Here is a 22,412-nt window from a genome sequence, read left to right on the forward strand (position 1 = left end):
TCAGGAAATTCCAAATGGGTATAAATAAATTCTCGGCAGCAGCTCCTGGGCACTTTGCCTGCCCATGTGTGTGTAGTCCCTTTAATGCCGAGGGAAGCGTGCCTGAGACTTGGCTTCCTGCTTGCTGAAAATCAGTTATTTTGTTTCTGGGTGGGTAAGTAAGAAAGCCCCAGTAAAGAAGACCAGGATAGTGCGACGTTCCTGGTGGGGGTTGGTGGGGTAGAGACTCGGGCTCCGTATGTTATGTAAAATATTTGCTCCTACTAACAAGCTGGGAAGAATCACTCAGAGCTTGATTTTTGGTTCAGTGGAAATTTCAGCTTTAGCTGGGGCTTTAACATAAAGCCATCATTGTTATAGGAGTGAAAGGTGGTACTGTATGCTAAGGCTGGAGTTTTTGAGTTTATGGTTTAATTAAATTCCAGAGTTTCCCTTTTTGTTGCTAAATCCATTTTTGGTCATTTGTTTTCAGCTCAGTTTTTCTAATGGGAGCTGCTCAGTGTGCTTTTAAAGCTGGTTTCTTTTTCTTATATAAACACTATAAAACAAAATAAGGCCCAAGACTCATACAGTTACTTCAGCCCCCTCAACCCCTCCCCAGTTTGTTTCTGTTGTGTTAGAAAAGCCCTTTCTGTCCCAAAGTCCAAGTTTATGCTATTCCCAGCTCTTCACCAATCGCCCTTTGAACTGGCACATTTTCTTATTTATGCGTAGAGCAGCATTGTTACTTTATTTAAATTTTAACCCTCACCCAAGGATATGTTTATTGATTTTAGAAAGAGAGGAAAGGAGAGAGAGAAAGAAACATCAACCTTTTGCCTCCTGTATGCACCCCAACCTGGGATCGAACCCACAGCCTGGGTATGTGCCCTGATCAAGAGTCTGACCCACAACCTTTCGGTTTACGGGATAACGCTCCAACCAGCTGTGCCACACCGGCCAGGGAGAGCAACGTGTTATTTTTAAAGAAGGTTTGGAGAATAGAATTTAGTTCCCGAGCTAGTTCTCTTGGGTGCGTGCATGAACATTCGGGCTGGGTTTCAGCCATGGCCTTTTCAATTAGACAGTGGGCCTTGAAGAGCAGCACTGCCTAAGCTGGTGAAGGGCAAGTACTGAAGACTGGCATCTTGGCTCTTTCAGGCAGATTTGGGGTAAAGAGTCACTGCATCTTGTGGTTGACACTGACCCCTGGAGAAGAGGGCCCCTGTGTAAACCTCCAGGCCTCTGTAATAGAATGCACCTTAACTTAATGTCACGGGCCTCCTTAACGTCGTGCACCCTTCATGAAGGCACAGCCCATTCCATTCCCAGGAACAGCAACTCTTTCCACTTCCTTCCCCTCGCAGCCGCTCACCTGCAGCCTGGCTTCTGGACGCCTGAGACCCGCCCCGAGTAGAACTGGAGATACAGCAAAGGGAAGTGGCGTGTGGGGAACCTGAGGTGGTGTCAGGTGTTGTGGTGCAACTGGAAAGGTGCTGCGAAATGACCTGGGAAGAGAGCAAGGCCAGGGGCTCTGCCGGCCCGCACATCTGGTCTGACAGCTGCTGCAATTAGCTTCTTTCCTCACTTCATCACATAGCATGAGGTGTTAGGAAGTTTTGTGTAACGTGCAGTCAGAGTCACAGGCTGGAAGCAACCTTTGGAAATCACCGAGCCCCACCAACCCCCTCATTTCACACATACAGACCTTCCTGCGGCATGGAGCGATTCCAGATTCCTCCTTCCCCTTGCGTGTGCGTGAACTGGGCGATATTGACAGCTCCTGTTCTTGTTTTATGAAAAGAATTCTACCTCCACCCTGGCCAGTGTTTCTCAGTGGTTAGAGCGTCAGCCTACAAACCAACGGGTTGCAGGCTCGATTCCCGGTCAAGGGCACACACCTTGGTTACAGGTTTGTTACCGTTCCTAGTTGGGCCCATGCCAGAGGCAACCAATGGATGTGTCTCTCTCACATCAATGTTTTTCTCTCTCTCTCTCTCCCACTCCCTTCCTCCCTTTCACTCTCTTTAAAAATCAATGGGGGAAAAAATACCCTCTGGTGAGAGTTAACAACAATACAAAAAAGAATCATACCTCCCCCAGTTTAGGCAGCCATCCTGGCTGGATGGGAAGGCGCCCCTTGGGTCTAAGGCACACGTCTCTGCATTGTGTTAAAGAGCGCTTTACTCCTACGACTTTGGTAGAGGTAGGAGAATGAGGTTGTTCAGAAACATTAGGGCCTACCTTTGTCCTCTTCCTGTGACAAGGAAGTATTTTAACTTGGGCCATAATAATACTTTTAAAGGTTGGAGGATGTTTGCCTACTTCTGCTTATTTTTGTTTTACCTCCTTCCAATGCCTGGTTGATGCTGTAGCCTCGATCACCCTCTCCACCTGACCAGCTCCAGCACCCCACTGTCCCTGAGCCTAGTGTGTACCCTCATGCACAGGCACAGCCTCCTGCCGGCCCCGCCAGCATCTCCCTCATCCACTCTGGGAAGCAGAAACCAATTTAGACCTCAATATTTTAGCAAACTTGATTGATTTTGAATAAACATTTCAACACTTCTAGCTTTACCTTCTCAGGAGGCCAGTAGGGGGGTGCGGGGCAGGGTGGAGGAGGGGAGTTCTGGATCATCTGGGGATGCCAGGGCTATCTGCGTCACCAGACTACAGAGTGGTCCAGTAATAGAGGACAGTAGGCATCATTCTCGGTGGTCCACAGCAGGACTGCAAAGCAGGCCCTTGTTTTCCCCAGCTGCACCACTGGGATAGAATCTGTCTTGCCAACAGCTAGAAAGTGGCAACGCCAGGATTCAAACTCAGGCAGTCAGGCCCTAGAGTGTCTGATTTTAATCATTACACTCTTTCTCCACCACACTTATTATAATCGGTACATGCCTAGACATGGGAGTTTTCATTTCAACAAACATTGAATATGCTGTGTGCCAAGCACCATGCTATGCGGTGAGGGATAGAAAAATAAATACTGCGTGGTTCCTGCCCCCAAGTTGCCTGTAGTCTGTTAGGGGAAGGCAGTCATGTGCCTGCTAACTATAACACGTGTCCATACGTTTAGGCAAAGTGTTTTAGGAGAATGGAGGGAAGGAGGGACCAGTTCTTCCCAGAACAGAGCAGTTGGAGGTAAGCGAAGTCTTTACAAAGGACGGGCCCTAAGGTGGATACAGCCAATTCTGACAGGTGGCAGAGGCTGGGGAAGGGCGTGTGTGCTGGTAGAGGAAACCGAGTTAGCAAAGGCAGGTAGGCTTGCAAGTCACTCCGGTGGACTGAGGTTCAGGGTGGGGAGGAAACGGGGAAGAGCTGGATTGGGGCTAAATTGTTGAAGACTTTCAATGCCACAGAAAGGATCTTTCAGACTGCATTCTCTCTAAGGGGGCTCCTGGCACATCAGTTTGCAAGATTAATAATTGAGAAGCTCTACAAGTTTACAGGGATACCTCAAACAAATGTAAAATTCCTCAAAGAATGTGTAATACTGGAGAGCAGAGACATCAGCCCCTGTGTTGATTTTTTTTTTTAAAAAGCTGCTTTAGTGACATCCAAGCAACAGTGGAGTGTTGGCTGTGCTCCCTGGTGACTGGCTGACTGCACTCACGTACCCCAGAGACGCTGCAGCACAGTGAAGGCAGGTTTTACATACAGAGCGGGGCAAAGGACGTTTACAGTTGTTCATGTGGATGTGTGCGCGCGCGCACACACACACACACACACACACACACACACACACACGCATACACACACAATGATTAACATTGTTATTTTGATGCTCCAATTATCCCAGATTTGAACAGCAAGGTCCCAAAAGACAGTTTCTGAGCCAAATAGATGCCTGACACTGTCTTTAAATAGCTGCTATGATTCAGATTCCCCAATGGGTAACATTTGACCACATTTGCTCCATCGTTTCTGCATCTGTGTGTGCGTACGTGCATGTGGTGCATTTGTCACATCTCTTTAATGCCCTCCAATGTAGACAGGTCTCAGCCTCAGCCTTCCCTTTCCTTCATGACCTTGGCAATTTAAAAAGAGGCGCCTGCTATTTGGTAGGATATTTTCTAAGTAGAATCCCATCAGTGTTTCTAGACTCAGGCCATGCCTCCCAGGCAGGAGCACCACAGCCGTGATGCTGTGCTCTTCTCAGAGCATCCGGCACGTGATGCTGTAGCCTCGATCACCCGGTCCAGGTGGTTGTCCGTCAGCTGTCTATACTGAGAGTCGCCACGTTTCCCTTTGGGATTGATTAGTATTTTGTGGGGGAGGTATTCTGAGGCCAAACCACTATCTTCTTCTTAAGTGGGCAGTCTCTATCCAGTCGCCTCAGTGTGCATTCACCATCCCTGCATGAATCAGCCGTTGTTATAATGGTTGTTAAATGGTGGTTTGTTTCCACAATTCCTTCATTATTTATTAGTTGGCACACTACTGTATTTATTACAACTTTATCAACTCAAGATACCTAATTTGTTCACTGGATTGTAATCTATGACTGTCATTGCTCATGTTAGTTTGATGCTCAGATTATTCCACATTTGAACAGTGAAAGCCCAAAATAGAGTTTCTGGGCCAAATAGATTCCTGACACTGTCTTAAATAGCTCATGCGATGTGTGCTGACAATAGAGAATTAACAACTAGCAGGCAGCATATGTCGTCTGAGTTCTGGATCATACATGTAACTCAGACTGTTAGGGTCACCCACAGCAAGGTCCTTGCAAGGCAGGCAGATAGTAACACTCAGGTGACTCCAGAGGGAAGCCAGCTTGACATTCAGCTGGCCAGAGACCTGTGGGTAGAAGTCTTAGCTGCCCCCCAGGCCCTGTCCTCTGACTTTAGCCTTCCCTGTTGGGTAAATCAGCCCCAGTCAGATGTGGGCAGAGGGGTAAGGACTAGGCCCGGGAGCACTAAGAGTTGGCAGCGCCCCCTTTTTCTCTCCCTCCTCCATGGAGACACTTGCTGGCTGCCAGGGTCAGTGTTGTTTTTGCTTCACAGACATTTTCAGTCCCTGCTATTCCCATCCTAGTTTCAAATACGGAGCAAGTTTGCACTCTGCCCCTCAACATGCTCAGTCAGAGCGTGCATTCCCTAAAATGTCCCCTTGTCTTTCTTCCTGCCCTCACGCATGCCACACTTGTCCCTTCAGATTAGGTTTATCATACTTCAATGACCTTCAGAAAAGGAAATCTCATCATTTTGCTCTGCAGTGAGTCATCCTTTGGAAAAATATTTTCTTTTTTGTTAGCAGGATGAGGTCATGGACAGAGCCCCGAAGGACGAGTGCAAAGGCCTGCTCCTGGGCTCCAGCTCGGCCCTGAGAAGCTCAGACGTGTCAGGCCTTCCCAGTTTCCCCTTCAGTGTTTTGGGGAAGGTGTAGACCACACACACCACAGGGCGTCCCACATTCAGCCAGGCCGTCCCTCCTGGCGGTTTTAACACTATGGCTAAAATAAGTAAAACTCATGTGGTGCAAAGGAATTGGTGACACCTAGAGGAAAATTCATGGGGACTTGAACAATTCATGGAAAACCAAATGGAGGAGGACACTGAAGAGAATCTATGTGCAAACTCCAGCACGTAGCCAGAGCAAGTCTTACTAAAATGCAAATTTGATCATTTCACTCCCTTGCTTAGAACCTTTCAGTAGCCAACCAGTGCACTTAAGGGCCAAAAACCTGACTCCAGGGGCCCTGTGTGATGGGGGCTTTGTCCCCTCTCTGAATCACTGAGGGGGTTATCCTTATTATCAGGCAAAACCCCCTTTTCCATTCCTAAAAGTGTCAGGTTTTGTATATGCTGTTTCCTCTGCCTAGAATTTCTCCTATACCAGTCTCCTCACCAAACACACACACACCCACACACCCTGCACACTTGGCCTGGTGGACTCCGAAATACGGCACTGGCCAGCCCAGTGGGGTCCCTGCTCTCTCCTAGCATACCTCCTGTATTTCACTGTAACAGCACTTACCACAGTTGTTATTTACCTGTTTCTGCAACTGCTTGTCTGTCTCCTCCTAAAGGTCGCAAGTTTGTCCAGGCAGGTCTGTGTCCAGTTTGCTTCCCTCTTGGCAGTGTTTGGCACAGGGAAGCTACTTAATATTTACTGGATGAAAGACTAAAATTATGATGCAGTCTGATAATTGCATCTTCCCTGGATCGGCATTCCCTCTGTGGGGTGTGGGAAAGGGTAGACTTAGAACGTGGAGCCAGTTTGGAAAGGGTAGTGATGGGAGACAGTGGAGGTGTAGGGAGAGTGTGCAGAGTATAAAGTCTGTGGAGACAGGTTAAGGAAGCAGAGATGAGATGAGCTGTGAGAGGAAATCTAAAGATTTAGGGGGAGAAGCTAAATGGAGTTATGAAGAGTTATAGCTATAAGAAATAATACCACGTGATAACTTAGCCTTTTAAACAAACCATGCAGGTAGGTAACATCTGACATGTCAATTGGCCTGGTATTTACTATGCACTTCCGGCATACACTTTGGCTTTCCTTAATGCTGTCATTTTATTTGCACACAGCATTAAGGTGGCTGTTTGAAACAGCTGCAACCCGAGCTGAGGTCTAGGTGAAAACAGGTAGGTAGGTAAACTCCTTGGGACAGGGAGGCAGGCTTCACAGAGCTGCCCTCACACCTAGTGGGTGCTCGGCATTTGCGTGGATGATTGGGTGGGTGTGTTGGCTGGGTGGGGTAAGAGCCCGTTTAAAAAGACTCGTTGGCACATGCAAGAGCGATATAGGAAAATCTCACCTGCCACACATTATTTTAAAACAGAGTGAAGAACACTTACATCGTCCTCCTTTTCATTGTGTGTTCTCTAACAGGTGGAGTTTCTCACGTAGATTTGGTACAAAGAAGCTCCTTGGTCTACAGGTCCTAATGCTAACAGTGTCATCAGGGGAACTTTCCAGTTAAACCTGTTCACTAGGTCCTGTTCCGCATCTCTGTCTTCTTTATCCCACTGCTCCGTGTCTAGAAAAGTTGATTTGCTAATTCAGTTACTTTCACACTGTGAGTAATTAACTTCATGGGAATTTATCTCGCTCATGGAGTCAGCCTACTGGTTTTCCCCGCCCCTGCTTCTCACTCTTAGTGGATTTGGAGTCTTTTTTTTACTGCTTCGAACAGCAAGATGCTTGCGCTCTGCTGTTTTTAAATATGGCAACCTATGACAATTATGTGATTCTCAGGACTGACTCAGCTCTTTAAGCCGAGTCCCCATGCTTCTTGTGAGAGGAGACAATACAGTTACGGGGATTAGCAGCGTTCTTCGGTTTCACCAGTCAGGTAGACTATCTGGCGAAGAAAAGCACAGAGACAGCGTGTGGAAGTTGCGGCACATGAGCGTAATTATTTTTCATGGCGCCATTAGTCGGCAGTAATTGGGCCTGGAGTGTGCAGCAGTGTGAGACCAGAACAAAGAAGTCATTGTATCCTAATTAACAGCTAAAGTAATAATATCAAACTTCTGTCCATTTAAAAGTCCACCAGGGCACACTATTTCAGAAACTTCCAGCGTGTTTGCTCGGATGAAAGAATGGCTCATTGTGGTCGAGTGTGTGGAAGAGTATTCAGTGTTTTCTTACTCCGAAGTGGCATTTTTATCGCCCTGTCACTTGAACACGAAGCGGAAGACCGGAAGCCCACAGTTGACATGGCCAAATCCTCCATTGCTGCATGTGGATTTTTTACTCTGCTCGCTGTCCTCAGGGTAGGCATTCTCAGCAGAGACATTTTGGACTGGGTAGTCCTTTGTTGGGGAGGGTGGGAAGTCGATAGCAGCGTCCCTGGCCTCGACCCACTAGATGTCAGCAGCAGCCCCCATTCCAGTGGAGACAACCAACCATGTCTCCAGACATCGTCCAGTGGCCCCTGGAGGCAACCAGGTGTGAACCCCACTAGCAGGTTAATGCCCTTGCTCCTTTCCACCATCTAATCTTTCACCTCCCGTGGGTACAGAAATTTGTATGTCTTCCCAAACCAAATGTTGTCTGGACAGTTAAGTTTGATTTCCTTGAAAAGTTAAAGTCATATAATACTTGATGAACTTAAATGACATGGTTTTTGAAATATTCATATCTCCATTTCACTTTGTTCATGCAAGGAAATTTGAAATTGTTCTTGAGTCTATAAATGAGCCCCTCTCACAAGTGCAGTAAGTTGTACCAGGTAGTAAATATATGAATAAAGAATAGAATTGCCATCAGTTAGTTGATTTCACTTTCTTCCTGAACACATGGGAATGTGGTCTGTACGTGGGAAGTTGTTTCTAGTTGCTACTGCCACGTTTGGTGCTTGGTTACCCCAAATTGCAGACTGTGCCAGCTGGGTAGGGCGAGAGAAGCGGGTAAGAGGGACTCTGAGACCCTTGGCGTCTAGGAAGTAGGTCAGCTTGAGGATGACATCAACCCCAGAAGCCCTGTGGCCCACTGTGAGCAGCCCATTCACTTACTTGGACACACTGGTATAAATTCTGGTGGTTCTACCTTTTTGCTTCACTTCTGCCTTGCATTATATTTGGATGTTGTTGTTTTTTCCATGCACCCCAGCCCTCACAAGATTGTGAGCCTTGTGAGAGTGGGGACCTTGTCCCTTTGGTTCATACTGTGTCCCCAGCTCCTAGAACAGTGTCTGGTAAAGAAGAAAGGATAGGGAGGGAGGGAGGGAGGGAGGGATGGAGGGAGGGAGGCAGGACTAAGATTGCTTTTTTATCAATAGTTCTGAATACAAGTTGAATTGCATTAATAAATTTTATTTGGTCCTCACTTCATACATGGGGATTATAACATTTTAACGAGTTCCCTTGAATTTAAGCTCTTTCCTTACCTCAGTCTAATGCACACACAGTTATCAAGACAGTCTTCATTGCTACCTTTGAGCCCCTAGCACAGGGCCGGGTGTGCCAGGACACAGTGACTCAGTGGACAAGATTCCCCTGGTCCAGGACCCAAGTCTGGTGGCCTCTGCTGCACTCGGCCATCCCCATCTCTTCCAACCTCATCTTTCTTTGAGCTTCACCACAGGCCCCACCCTGGCTCTCCTCCACCATTTACCTGTCTTTTCCTTTTAGTCTGTCATCACTTACTTACTTTGCCTTCAGAACTCATCTCCCGGTTAACTCCATTACGTTTTGATCACTCATTCACATACTGTCATATTGTTCTTGTTGATAATATGCCTTTGTAACTGATCTCAATTAGTGCTACGTTTAGGGTGTTTGGCATTTATCTCCCAGCTAGACTCTACCTCATTTTATTTCTTATAAACCCTTCCGCCTACTCCTCCCACTGAATAGGACCATTTTCTGCACCCAATTAAGCTTTCGGTAGATGCTATATAATGAAGGTGGAGGTGGTGCCAGGAGCAGTCTCCACCACTGGATTTCCAGACATTCAGAAAATTCTTGTAAACGCCAGGGACAGCCCTCCGATTCCAGGATATTTAGCTGGAAGCTGTTACTTTCAGGATTCTAGCTGCAGACATAGCCAGTGGTTTTTGGCTGTGTAGGGGCAGGCATAGCTCTGTTAGTCCAAAATAAGGCTTTTTCGCCAGTTAAGAGTCTCCTTATAACCTACTTAGAGATTTTTTTAAACTGTTGCTTTTTACATTTCTGTAATTCTTAAATTAACCAAAATGTGTGTAATAAAAAAAGTTTTACTGTAACATCTCCCCAGTATATTCTTTAGCATTTTTCTTCTTTTCAAGATCTGTCTTAATTTTTTTTGTGGGGGAGTAGACACATGGAATTCAGTTTAGCTACAAGTAACCCAAAACATGCAATGACTAAACAAAAAAGAAGTTTCTCTCTTTCCCATAAAAGTATGGCGGTATAAGCTTTCTAGAAGTAGCAGAGCAGCTTTGCTCCACAAAGCTCTTAGAGACCCGGGCTCTATCCAGCACATTGTTCCTTTATCCCTGTGTATGAACTCATGGTCCAAGACAGCAGCTGGAGTTCCAGTCATCACATCTGCACTCCTGGCAGCAGGATGGAAGGAGGATCCAAGAAGCAAGGAGGTCATAGACCTACTCCTGTGTCTTTTAAGGGAGGTTAATGGTGGTTGCCTCGTGACATGTCTGCTAAGGCCATACTAACAGTAAAGGAGGCTAGAGAAATAGTCTTTATATCTGCCCAGCTAAACATAGTTCTGCTAGTGTAGAAGAATGGGATAAGACATACTGAGGAACATCTAGCTATTTTTGCCATGGCTGCCTCCTTCATCCACCTCCCATTTCTCTTGCTTTCCAAATAGTGACTTCTTGGGATCATATTTTTAAAAGACAAATACCTATGTGTTATAAAAATTTATAAAATATAAATATCAACATTAAAACCACCCATGATTCCACAACCTAAAGGTAACTACTGAAACAGCATCCTGCAAGAAAAGTCCTTAACACTAATACAGGGCAAGCAAATCTGTCGACAGAGCATTAAGGTGGTTTTTTTAAAGCTTATTATGTTATACTGTATATTCAATTATTCCTTCAGGAAACATTTTTATTTTTTATTTTTAAAATATATTTTATTGATATTTTTTTTTTTTTTTTTTTACAGAGAGGAAGGGAGAAGGAGAGGGAGAGGGATAGAGAGTTAGAAACATCGATGAGAGAGAAACATCGATCAGCTGCCTCCTGCACACTCCCTACTGGGGGTGTGCCCGCAACCAAGGTACATGCCCTTGACCGGAATCGAACCTGGGACCCTTCAGTCCACAGGCCGACGCTCTATCCCCTGAGCCAAACCGGTTAGGGCCAGGAAACATTTTTAAACATCTACTTTGTTCCCAGTATCTTGTTAATTGATGTGTATAGTTGGGGGAACATACTTTATTTTATTTTTTTAAATATATTTTTATTTATTTCAGAGAGGAAGGGAGAGGGAGAGAGAGATAGAAACATCAATGATGAGAGAGAATGATTGATTGGCTACCTCCTGCACACTCCCTACTGGGGATCAAGCCCGAAACCAAGGCATGTGCCCGTGACCGGAATTGAACCCAGGACCCTTCAATCCACAGGCCGTCGCTCTATCCAAGCATGTCAAACTCGTGGCCGGTGGGCCGCACCCAGGCTGCGAGTTCATGCTTGCTCTATCCACTGAGCCAAACCAGCTAGGGCGGGGGAATATATTTTAAATATTATATTGTTGCTCTGAAGATAATTATAGTCTAGCATAGGGAGATAAGACTACCTACATGAAAAGTTGGGAAATCAGTCAGGGCCCTATAAGTGTGTCATATTTGTGTTAATGTTTGTAAAGGTACACTAGAAAGCAAGAGGTATAAAAAGTAATGACACTGGATATCTCTAATTGTAGAACAATTCATACTGTGGACATCATTTGTAAGAATGACACATTGAGAACACAGCTTGTAGTTTTTAGTTGCCTGAGCATGAAATTTAAAATTACAAAGCTTTAGGATAGCCTGATTCAAGCAGTATTAGCAAATCATCCTAACCTGGTAAAATTCTGACCTCTACTGATTCCCAGATTTAGGAGTCTAGAGTCCATTTGAGGGTAATTCATTGTGACCATGCCTTTTGTAAACTTCAGGTATAACACTATGTGACAGTTAAAGTTCACTGAAAACATGTGATGTATTTCATTGTGTTTTAAATCCTGATGTTAAATCAGTGCATTAAAAAAATATTTTTGGAGGAAAACAAAAAAAAAGTTAACCTTTCCTATTGAAAAAACTTAAGTGGGAAAAGTAAATATGTTAAGAAATAGAAAAATCTAGGAGTAACAGCGAAATATCAACAGTTGCCACTAGATGGCGGGATGAGTGACTTTCTGACTTAAATAGTTTCTACCTGACATTTATTTTTTATAAACATGTACTACTTTTGTAAATGGAAAAGGGTGTTTAAATTTTTTTTTTTTAAAGAAACGTTCAACAATGGCACAAGCTGAGTGGAGGTTCACGTTAAAGGATAACTTCTTGTCACTGGTGGAGCGCCAAGGGCTGGTGCGAGTCCCGCAGGGCGGGCGCTGCACCCAGCGGGCGCTGCTGGGGACTCGGCCTGCAGGGAACAGGGGGGCCGATCGGGCCTCCCTTGCTCAGGTGACCGGGGGCCGAGGCTGCGGGGCCTCCACACAAGAACACACGCTCTTTCATGGAGAAGGGGCTGGCCCCGCAGACAGGGCCTCTCTGTGGCCCTGGCTAAGCGGCCGGCGTTATTTTTTTACTTCTGGCAGCCCTGGGATGAAGCACACACATTTTCAAAAGCTCCCGGTTTCCTGTTTTCATTAAGAAAGCCGGGAATGCCGAACCCCTGAGTGTGCTGGGGGTGGCGCCACCGGAGGCGGAGGGAGCCTTCATTGGTGCACCCTCGGCCTATGGCATCTGCGCGTGGCCCCGGCTAAGTTTACGCAAAAGTTGAACCTCCTTTCCATACGGGGTGAAGAACCGTGGCCTCGGAGCCACCGAGCGGGGTGTGCAGCGGGAGCCTGCCTGGTACGTGTGCGGAGACCTGGCTAGCCAGGGGGCGGGCGGGTCCGGCTGCCTGGGGGCCTCATTGGGGCGGGAGGGGGGGGGGGCGGGATGGGGCTGAATTCCCTGGATTCCCCGGAGCCAGGACCCTGCAGGGGGGTTGAGAGCCACGGGCTGGTGGTGTCTGAGAGATCTGCCGGCCTCTGACACCGGAGCCTGCAGTTTCTCTTCGCTTGTGGAATTTCAGGCAGCGCTCGCTGGAAACAGGTCCGGCTGCATATTTTGAATGACGTGTTGTCCATGTGGAGTTAAAAGGGAAGGAGAGGTGGAAAGACGCGGTCTTGTTAAGCGTGAGCACAGATTTCCAGGCGCGGGCGCTCTGCATCAACTCACCCTTCTTTGGTTAGAAAGTGCTGGGTGCTGTGCACCCCTTTTGAAGTGCTTTCCCTGCGTGGTTGGGAATTGGAAGCTAATGCCTGAGTTCCAACAGCTGGAGCAGTCTGATATTATTTTAAACCGGGGCACAAAGAACACACAACTTGTTACTCCTCTGCTCGGCAACCTTCTTGGTGTGCTTTTCTTCCCAGCATTTCAGAGGAAAGAGGGCGAACAGGGGTTGCTCAGAGCATTCCCATATCGGGTAGAAATGTTCTGCAGCGGTGCGGTGGGGAAGGGCAGGCTGGCAGCCCAAACTGCCGGAAGTACTGGGCCCTCCACAGCAGTCCGGTGGGGTCTGTATTCCCATGGCTTGTGTTTTCACTCACTGCTTTTGGGTCCTTTCCATGAGCTCCGAAAATGCAGCGCTTCTCATTACGACTCTAGGAAAAATCCAACAACTTAAACAAACAAAAACGGCCTTGCTTTTCCGTTTGAAATGCCTAGCTCAGGGTCAGCCGCAAGCTCTGTGCCTTGAAAAGGACTTGTGTTCCCTTTGCTAAATGTCTGGTTTAGGCAGAAGTAGCATTTACCAAATGCCACATGATCCAGGGCTTGGACGGAGGCTTGCCCTTATTTCCATCCTCCTTTGCATCTGTTTGCATGCACCACAGCTACAAAACAAGGTATTCTTGGGACAAGTGGATGTTTTGTCCACAAGAAGTCAAAGTTGGAGAAACGGTTTCCTCTGGCTGGCACAGGGTTTGCCTTTGTTTTTAAACGGGGAAACACAAGGCAGAGTTGCAGTGTGTGCTCTGCCTTCTTGGTCAGGTCATCACTCAGCTCTCAGTGAGGAAGGAGTCAAGGCCAGCTGTGATCTTGTGCAGGTGATCAGGCACTGGGACGCCTGGGCCACCGTTCGGTAAGGTGGCATGATCTGCACTAGGAGGTCAGTTATGCTAAGTGTTTTGTGTTGGTTTTTTTTTTTTTTTTTTTTTTTTTTTTTTTTTTTTTTTTTTTTTTTTGCCTTTTGTGCCTCAGAGTGTACTTTATGAAATAGGCGTGTTAGTGAGGGCTATCATACTTCAAGGGACTGTATATAGCAAAAGAAATTATCTACTTGGAAATGCTTTTAAGTCTTCTAATGATTCTTTTAAAAAATAAAAATATTTAGTAAGGACTTGCTAAGTTCTTGGCTCTTTAAAATCATTCTCTCATTACATTCTTTTAACAGCTTTATGGGTTAAATGCTGGCATTTTCATTTTTTGCTGGGGGGGGAGGGGAAACTGAAGTTCCCAAAGGTTTATTAGCTCACCCAGCTGTAAAGTTATAGATCCAGGATTCGAGCATAGGTCTGTCAACTCTTAACCATTTGTACGCCATAAGCGTCTATAGATGCAATCGGCGGACCTTTTTTTTACTTAAATTCAAGATATTGTGGCAGTTAACTGGTTAAATAATACCAGCTTCACACACACACACACACACACACACACTAGCTTTTGCCATTATGTGTATTATATAGCATTAAAAGAGTGCCTTCTCTTTCTCCCTCAGGAAAAGCAGATGATGTTCTAAATGGGGACCATGACAAGGAACAGAAAGATCCTTACTTTGTGGAGACGCCCTACGGTTACCAACTGGATTTAGATTTCCTCAAATACGTGGATGACATACAGAAAGGAAACACCATCAAGAAACTGAACATCCAGAAGAGGCGGAAGCCGTCCGTGCCATGTCCGGAAAGCCGGCCCCCGCCTGGCCAGCAGGGTGTGTGGACTTCCACTGAGTCTCTGTCATCGTCCAATAGCAACGACAACAAGCAGTGCCCCAGCTTCCTCCTAGCCAGAAGCCAGGCGACATCAACTCCAGTCGCAAGGCTGCCCACCCCTCTGGACATCTCGCCCACTTTTTTCACCGTCCCAGAAAGTCGACAGCTGCCACCACCCTCACCCCAACTCCCGAAGCACAACCTCCATGTCACCAAGACACTGATGGAGACCCGGAGAAGACTGGAGCAGGAGAGAGTCGCCATGCAGGCGACACCGGGGGACTTCCGAAGGCCCAGGCTGGCCAGCTTTGGAGGCATGGGCTCCACAGGCTCGCTCTCCTCCTTCATGGGTTCCGGAAACCACCATCCTGTCATGCACCAGCTTCAGAATGGGTACCAAGGCAACGGGGATTATAGTGGCTGTGCCCCAGCCGCAGCCACCACCTCTTCCATGGGGAGCTCTATCCGGCACAGCCCCCTGAGCTCAGGGATCTCCACTCCTGTGACCAACGTGAGCCCCGTGCACCTGCAGCACATCCGGGAGCAGATGGCCGTTGCCCTGAAGCGCCTGAAGGAGCTCGAGGAACAGGTACGAACAATCCCTGTGCTCCAGGTGAAGATCTCCGTGTTGCAAGAGGAGAAAAGGCAGTTGGCCTCACAGCTGAAAAACCAGAACCAAAGAGCTGCATCCCAGAGCGACCTCAGCGGTGTGCGGAAGCGGTCCTACAGTGCTGGGAACGCGTCCCAGCTGGAACGGCTCGCCAGGGACCCGAGAAGTGGCGGGGAATTACACATTGACTATGAAGAGGAAGAGATAGAGAGCGTAGAGCAGAGCACACAGAGGATAAGGGAGTTCCGGCAGCTCACAGCAGACATGCAGGCCCTGGAGCGGAAGATCCAGAGCAGTAGCTACGAGGCCCCCTCGGACCTCAGGGAGAACGGGGAGTGTCGGCCGCGAGAGCGTCGGTCCGTGGCTGCGGGTGCCGACGAGAACATGCATGACGTTGTTGTGTACCACAGAGGCTCCAGGCCCTGGAAGGATGCTGCCGTGGGGACAGTCACGGAGACGAGGGATTCCGGGGTCAGTGTGACAGAGGCCATGCTTGGGGTGACTACCGAAGCTGACAAAGAAATTGAGCTGCAACAGCAGACCATAGAAGCCTTAAAGGAAAAGATCTACCGCCTGGAAGTACAGCTCAAAGAAACCACCCATGACCGAGAGATGACCAAGCTCAAGCAAGAGCTGCAGGCTGCTGGATCGAGGAAAAAAATCGATAAAGCCACGATGGCCCAGCCGCTTGTCTTCAGCAAGATGGTGGAGGCCGTGGTGCAGACGAGAGACCAGATGGCTGGCCGTCACGTGGACGTAGTTGACTCGTGTGTTGGGACCTCTGTGCAAACAAGTAGCATAGGCATCTCCTGCCGGCCCCACTGTGAGAATAAAGTCACGGGGCCGGAGCTGCCCATGAACTGGTGGATTGTTAAAGAAAGGGTGGAAATGCGTGACCAGTGCACTGGAAGGGCTGTGCAGACGTGCGATAGGAGCGTGGGCGTGGAAATCAGCGTCTGTGAAACGGGCAGCAACACGGAAGAATCTGTCCACGACTTGACACTGCTCAAGACCAACCTGAATCTCAAAGAAGTGCGATCGATCGGCTGTGGAGACTGTTCCGTCGATGTGATTGTCTGCCCGCCGAAGGAGCGCACCTCCCGGAGCGTGAGCACGGAGCCCGCGGGCCGGGCGGAAGCTGCCGTCATGGCAGTGCCTCACACCACCAGCCGGCACACCAGCACAGCTTTGGAGCAAGTGGACCAGTCCACCAACACCGAGACGGCCACCCTTGTCGAGTCCTGCACCAACACTTCCCTCAGCACTTCGGACAAGCAGACCAGCACCGGGACCGTGGAAACGCGGACCGTGGCTATAGGAGAAGGCCGCGTCAAGGACATTAACCCCTCCACCAAGACGCGGTCCGTTGGCGTTGGCACGGTGCTCTCTGGCAGTTCCGGGCTTGACAGGCCATCAGCCGTGAAGACCAAAGAGTCCGGCGTGGGCCAGATAAATATCAATGACAACTACCTGGTTGGTCTCAAAATGAGGACCATAGCATGCGGGCCCCCCCAGTTGGCTGTGGGGCTGATGGCCAGCAGGAGGAGTGTAGGTGTTGGGGATGAGCCTGTAGGAGAGTGCTTGGAGGGCCCCCAGCCTCAGGCTCCCTCCGGAATGGTGACCGGCTTGGATCACTACATTGAGCGCGTCCAGAAGCTGCTGGTGGAACAGCAGGCGCTGCTGGCTGAGAACTATAGTGAACTGGCGGAAGCGTTCGGGGAGCCTCACTCGCAGATTGGCTCGCTCAACTCGCAGCTCATCAGCACCCTGTCATCCATCAATTCCGTCATGAAGTCTGCAAGCACCGAAGAGCTGAGGAACCCTGACTTCCCCAAAACGAGTCTGGGTAAAGCCGCAGGTAGGTAGCGCTCTGCGGGACCTGGGGATGAGGAAGGGTGGGGACTGTATTTCTAGGACCATTTCAAAATGCTAGAACCCTGGAGAAAGCTTTGGAGTGGTCATTTGGTAGAATGATTGAAAACCGTGGTTAAATCTGCCATTTCTCATTGTCTGGTAGCTTCTTTGGCCTCTGCCTGAGGACTAAGGCTAGAAGAAGAAAAGCAAACGAATGCTGGCTGGCCCAGGGGCATCTCCTGGGACTGCTGCTTTGATATGATGTCTTCCAGTTATTTATTTACTTGCTCGCTTAATTTAGAAAGACTTAAAAAAGGTCCTTTCATGTTTTGTAACCCCAATTACCAGTATATTATTTTTTTTACCAGTATATTATTGATAAAAAAAAAAAATACTGGTAGAAAATGTTGTCAATTAAAACTTCCTATGAGGGGAGGGAGACGCCATTAATTCATATTAATCCAGCAAATAATGATTGAGTTCCAGCTCTGTTTCAGGTGTAGGTGTCAACTCCTGTCCTGACATTCCAGTCGGGGGCACAGGCAATAAACAGTAGACCTAACCTATGTCAGGTGGTGATATGTGCTATGAAGAAAAGAACTCCAGGTACAGGAATAGTGAGTGGTGGTGGTCTGAGTGGGGGCTGTTTGAGATGGGGTGGCCCAGGAAGGCCTCTCTGATAAGCCAGAACTCGGAGAGAAGGGAGCCCTAGCCCACTGTTTGTTTTGATCTGTGCTTACATTTTTGTCTTCCTCATCCTTGCCCTTATTCATGGGGATTCCTGCTCACCTCCTGATTTTTTTTTTTAAATTGAAGTTAATAATTGAGAAATTAGCCTGGAAGATTTCATGACATATAATATTTTCCTAGAAGCCTCACTAGAATGACTTCCCTTGTTATTAGTGTTGTGTGTCCCTAAGAGTGCTAATATCCGCCCAGGACGGGCCTTCATTCCTGGCTGTCCTGGTCTCAGGAGCCAGCGTGACCTGGGGAAGCAAAGTCAGCCTTCTTTCCAGGGCATTGTAAAGTGGGGCCAGGAAGGGCTCCCATCCTAGAAGGTTGTCAGCGTGCTGCTCACTGGCATGTGGTGAGCACAGGGTCACTGTTGCTGTCATTGGTGGTTGTGCTAGTCGCATGTTGAATGTGGTTTCCTTTGTTGACCTGCTAAACTGCAGTGTGAGGTTCGGGAGGCCACTGCAAACATATTCTCAACTCTGACCAAAGGCGACATGCAAAACGAATGTAAATGCTTCGTGTGATTTGTGTGATGTAGATGAAACTTAAACTTATTTTCATTGATTGATTTTAGAGAGAGAGGAAAAGGGAGAAAGAGAAACATTGATTTGTTGTTCCACGTATTTATTCATTCATTGATTGATTCTTGTTTGTGCCCTGACCGGGGATTGAACCTGCAACCTTGGTGTATCGGTATGACACTCTAATCAACTGAGCTACCCAGTCAGGGCCCTAATATGCATTAAATTTAATTATAATGTGAAAATGTCCAGTATTTTAGACTTAACTGTAAGTAAGCCATTAACAAGAATTTCATAGTCTTTCTGTTTCTCTCTATATATAGCCTAAAGAGTAGTGGTGGCTGAAATGGACTGAAATATCTTTTATATCTTCCTAGGTTTCCACTTTCAATACTGAATCAATATTAGCTTTTAGTAACCATGCTGTGGAACAGACAGTTTATTGTAGGAGAAAAAATGGACATGACCATGACAGCTGATGTGTGCGTTTTTGCCTTTTAGAATCAAAGGAGTCTAATAAATGTTCAGGGGAGTCATTTTAGAGTAAACAGGATTAAAATGATACGTGGACTGAAGCAAGAGTCTTAAGTAACTAATAATATGTCTCTCTCCACTTCTTTTTTTAAAAATCATGATGTCAGATGTTGAAGTCAAAATAAAACCCTTAAAATACCTCCAGACACAGATGGTACAGTAGATCATCCATTATAAAGGCATTTTCCTGCCAGCCTTCCTCCCTCCTCCCCAAACTGGGGCTTCTATTTCACGTTCTTGCCAAAAATATTCAGCTGAACCATTGGGGTTATCTGCCTGACCCCCCGAACAGCAAGAGGGGGAAGAAAGTTGTGTCTGGCTGTGTTACAGTGTGTTTTGGTCTATTTCCAGTCACACCGATGTTCCACACATCTCTGTTTAGATCTGACCCTGCACATGAACACCTAATTAATCGGCTAAAACGCACAAGCGCCACAGCATTGGTGAACAAAAGTATAAATATATTTAATAATACTTATTGGGTCATAGTGGCAGCTCCCTCTCAGAACGCACAAGAACAACTTCAAAGTATTTCTGTAATCCACATCACATTTGTATTTTAAGCGTTTTGCTTTTAAAGTTCCAATGAAGAAGGAATTTGGTTAGGAACTCAACCCAGGATGTTAAATGTTTGTTATCTGGTATTTGTTATATGAACTGAAAATGAAAGCAGCTTGATCTATGGTCAAGCGAGAGCATCGGTACCTGCAAGCTGTGAAGATTAAAGGTGTGTCAAAATGCCCTGCGGCTTACTGTGCACACCATATAATAAACCGTGTTGCTCACACACTGTTTCATGCATTGCTGTACCAAAAGGCATACTGGAGTATAGGAAGGTATTCATTTCAGGCTTTCTCTTCCAAATAAAATGATAGGGAATGTGGGTTTGACATCTACCAAAAAGATTAGATAAGTGATTATGTATGTTATGTCAACCTAATAGTTTAGTGCGAAGGAGCTGTTAAGTTTGGGCTCCAAAGCCAGACATTCTGGGTTCAAATTCTTTCTCTGCCACTAGGACAGCTTGTCTTCGTTCCCTCACAGGGTTGAAATGAAGATTTAATGAGTTAGTAAGAGGAAAGCATGTGGAACAGTCTGCAGCACGGAGTATATAAATGCTCAATAAATGCTGGCCGTCATTGCTGTTACTGTTTTTAGTACTTCCAGAAATGGAAATGTGGACATAGAACAAATTGCCAAACAGAAATAGTACAAATGATCTTCTGTTTTTAATCCAAATTTTCATCTTCATCATTCTGGCTGGCCATTGCCTTCTTCCCCCAATTTATATTATGCCTCCCCAACTAACAATTTTATCAAAATAAAAAAATATATAGATAAAAATGGGAAAATACGAAGTAGGAAGAATAAATTTTCAGTTCAGGCTCATTCAGAGTCTGTGTGAAAGCCCAAAACGAAGCCAAAATTAAATTAAGTATATTAGTGTCCAGTCTCGAAAATTCTCTTAAACTTGCCTATGGTTGAAGATTTGAGGGTATAACTTGTTGGTATGCAAAAGAGCATTATTTTTAGGAGCATTATTATGCCTAAACTCCTACCATTTTCTTAAAATTATAACAAGTATGTGCTCACAACAAATAGCAGTTCAGAAGACCATAAATAAAGAATGACAGCCTCTCTCTCACGCCCTCGGGGTAACCTCCTGTGTGTGTTGGATGTGTACAAGTGTGTATGTGAGTGGGGCTGTATTTTAGAGACATACTTTTTTAAATAAAAGTTGAATCATGCATATTCTATGCATTTGTCACGTAAAAGATCACAAACATTTTTTTCCTGAATTTGGTGCTGACCAAAGATGTTCTATAAAATACTTTTTCATTCCTAGTAATTGAACTTTCATGCATTATTTATATAGGTAAATAAGTAGATTGTAATTAAGAATTTAAGAAGAAATAAGTTTCTGCTATCAAAGAAACCTTAGGAAAAGAATGTTTATGCTTCCTGTAAATCAATTGGATTGTTTTGGTTTGAGGAGTGCGTTAATATTTCTTTTCTTTTCTTTCTCTCTGGAAGAGGAAACAGGAGAGAAAATTCTAGACAAATGACGTGCAGTTACAAATACTCTAAATATATTATAACTGTCTCTGAGGAAATACAAACAAAACTATCTATAATGGTGGAACTGAACTGCCTGCCACATGAGTTATAGAAAATTCATCTCTCATACTCAAACAGAAGAACTGCGTTTTAAATCAGCTTCCACATTTGCACTGTTCATTATCTCGCGTTTGTTAAAAAGTTTATGAACTTGAAGTCATTCCCATAATTGTGAAAGCAGTTTTGTAGGCAGAGATGTGAGCCAAAGCAAAAGCAGGGAAATAAATTGTTACAAAATACCATTTCTAGTTAGTTTTCTCCTCATTCAAATAATTACCAGTTACTTGTCTTGGTACTTTTTTCTTTTTTTAAGTAATAATTGTCTTTTAATCAATGCTACAAGAGCATCAGAGTATTCCTGGCACCCTGCAGTATGTACTGTCATGAGGTAGTTAGCTGGTCCTGGCACTGGCTGTCCAGGAACTTGGAGAATCCCCGTGGGAAGGGGGAGCCTGGGCTTCCATGTCCTTCTGTGTCATGAGAACATGAGAAGGATGCATTAGATTTCTCATGCAGGAGGCTCTTTCAGCAGAATTTTTATATGAAACTAGCTCTTCACCAGACTGCCCATCAGGTTCAGCTGGGGAACTTTTCCAAAATTCATGGGTTTCCTGCTGTCATCCACCACCACCATCACCAACCCTATAGGCACACCCCAGGCCCTGTTTCAGGGAAATATTGTTGGAATAAGCAGCCTTGGAGTGAGGAGTCTTAAACTGGGGTCCATAGCTTCATGAACATTTTTGTGTTTGGAATTTTTATGAAGAAAGTGCATAATTTTCATCACAGTCTCAAAGGGGATAACGACCTCAGAAGGATTGAAATTGCAGATCGGTTTCAGACCTTGGGGAAAAGTACTCCAGTCCTGGGAAAAATCCTTTACAGAGTTTAAAACCTGTTCACCCCGTTTGTGAGCCCTTTAGTTGACACTCATTTCAAAATCTTCCTCTTTAAAAAAAATATGTTTTTAATTGATTTCAGAGAGGAAGAGAGAGAGGGAGAGAGAGAAACATCAATGATGAGAGAGAATCATTGATGGGCTGCCTCCTGCACGCCCCTTACTGAGGAGGGAGCCTGCAACCCCAGGCCTGAGTGGGAATCAAACCGTGACCTCCTGGTTTTTAAACCGATGCTTTACCGTGTTCATTGGGTACTAGTGAAATGCACGTGCCGCCTGGGGAAAAGATGCAGGTTTACTTTGACGCCTACTCGTGTACTCGGAACGAATCCTAAAATGTGCAGTTCAATTTCTGGCTAAAGCACAGAGATTAGTGGTTTGTGAGAACAAAATGGCTTTGAATTCCTGACGTCCATTCATAAATGACAAGGGATTGTTGAGTGGGGATGATGGCTACCGCTGTTTATTCTTCTTCTAAACAGCAAGTCACTCATATCTCAATAAAGATGTCTCAAGTCTGCTCTGTACCCTTCTCCTTTGGGGTCCATTGATAGTTATGCAGTCAGTGT

At 46.2% G+C, this 22,412-nt stretch overlaps 1 protein-coding gene across 6 annotated transcripts in view; it reads left to right on the forward strand.

The window, feature by feature from the left end:
- The window catches only part of KANK1 (KN motif and ankyrin repeat domains 1), a 191,129-nt gene that overhangs the window by 144,528 nt on the left and 24,189 nt on the right, over positions 1–22,412 (forward strand). For all 6 annotated transcript variants that reach the window (XM_079790919.1, XM_079790917.1, XM_079790921.1 and 3 more), the window contains one exon: positions 14,360–17,041. In XM_079790919.1, coding sequence (XP_079647045.1) covers positions 14,360–17,041 — 2,682 coding nt within the window. The remainder of the gene's footprint in view (positions 1–14,359; positions 17,042–22,412) is intronic.

This window comes from Cnephaeus nilssonii (genome assembly GCF_951640355.1).
Source record: "Cnephaeus nilssonii genome assembly, chromosome: 14".
Classification (NCBI taxonomy): Eukaryota; Metazoa; Chordata; class Mammalia; order Chiroptera; family Vespertilionidae; genus Cnephaeus; species Cnephaeus nilssonii.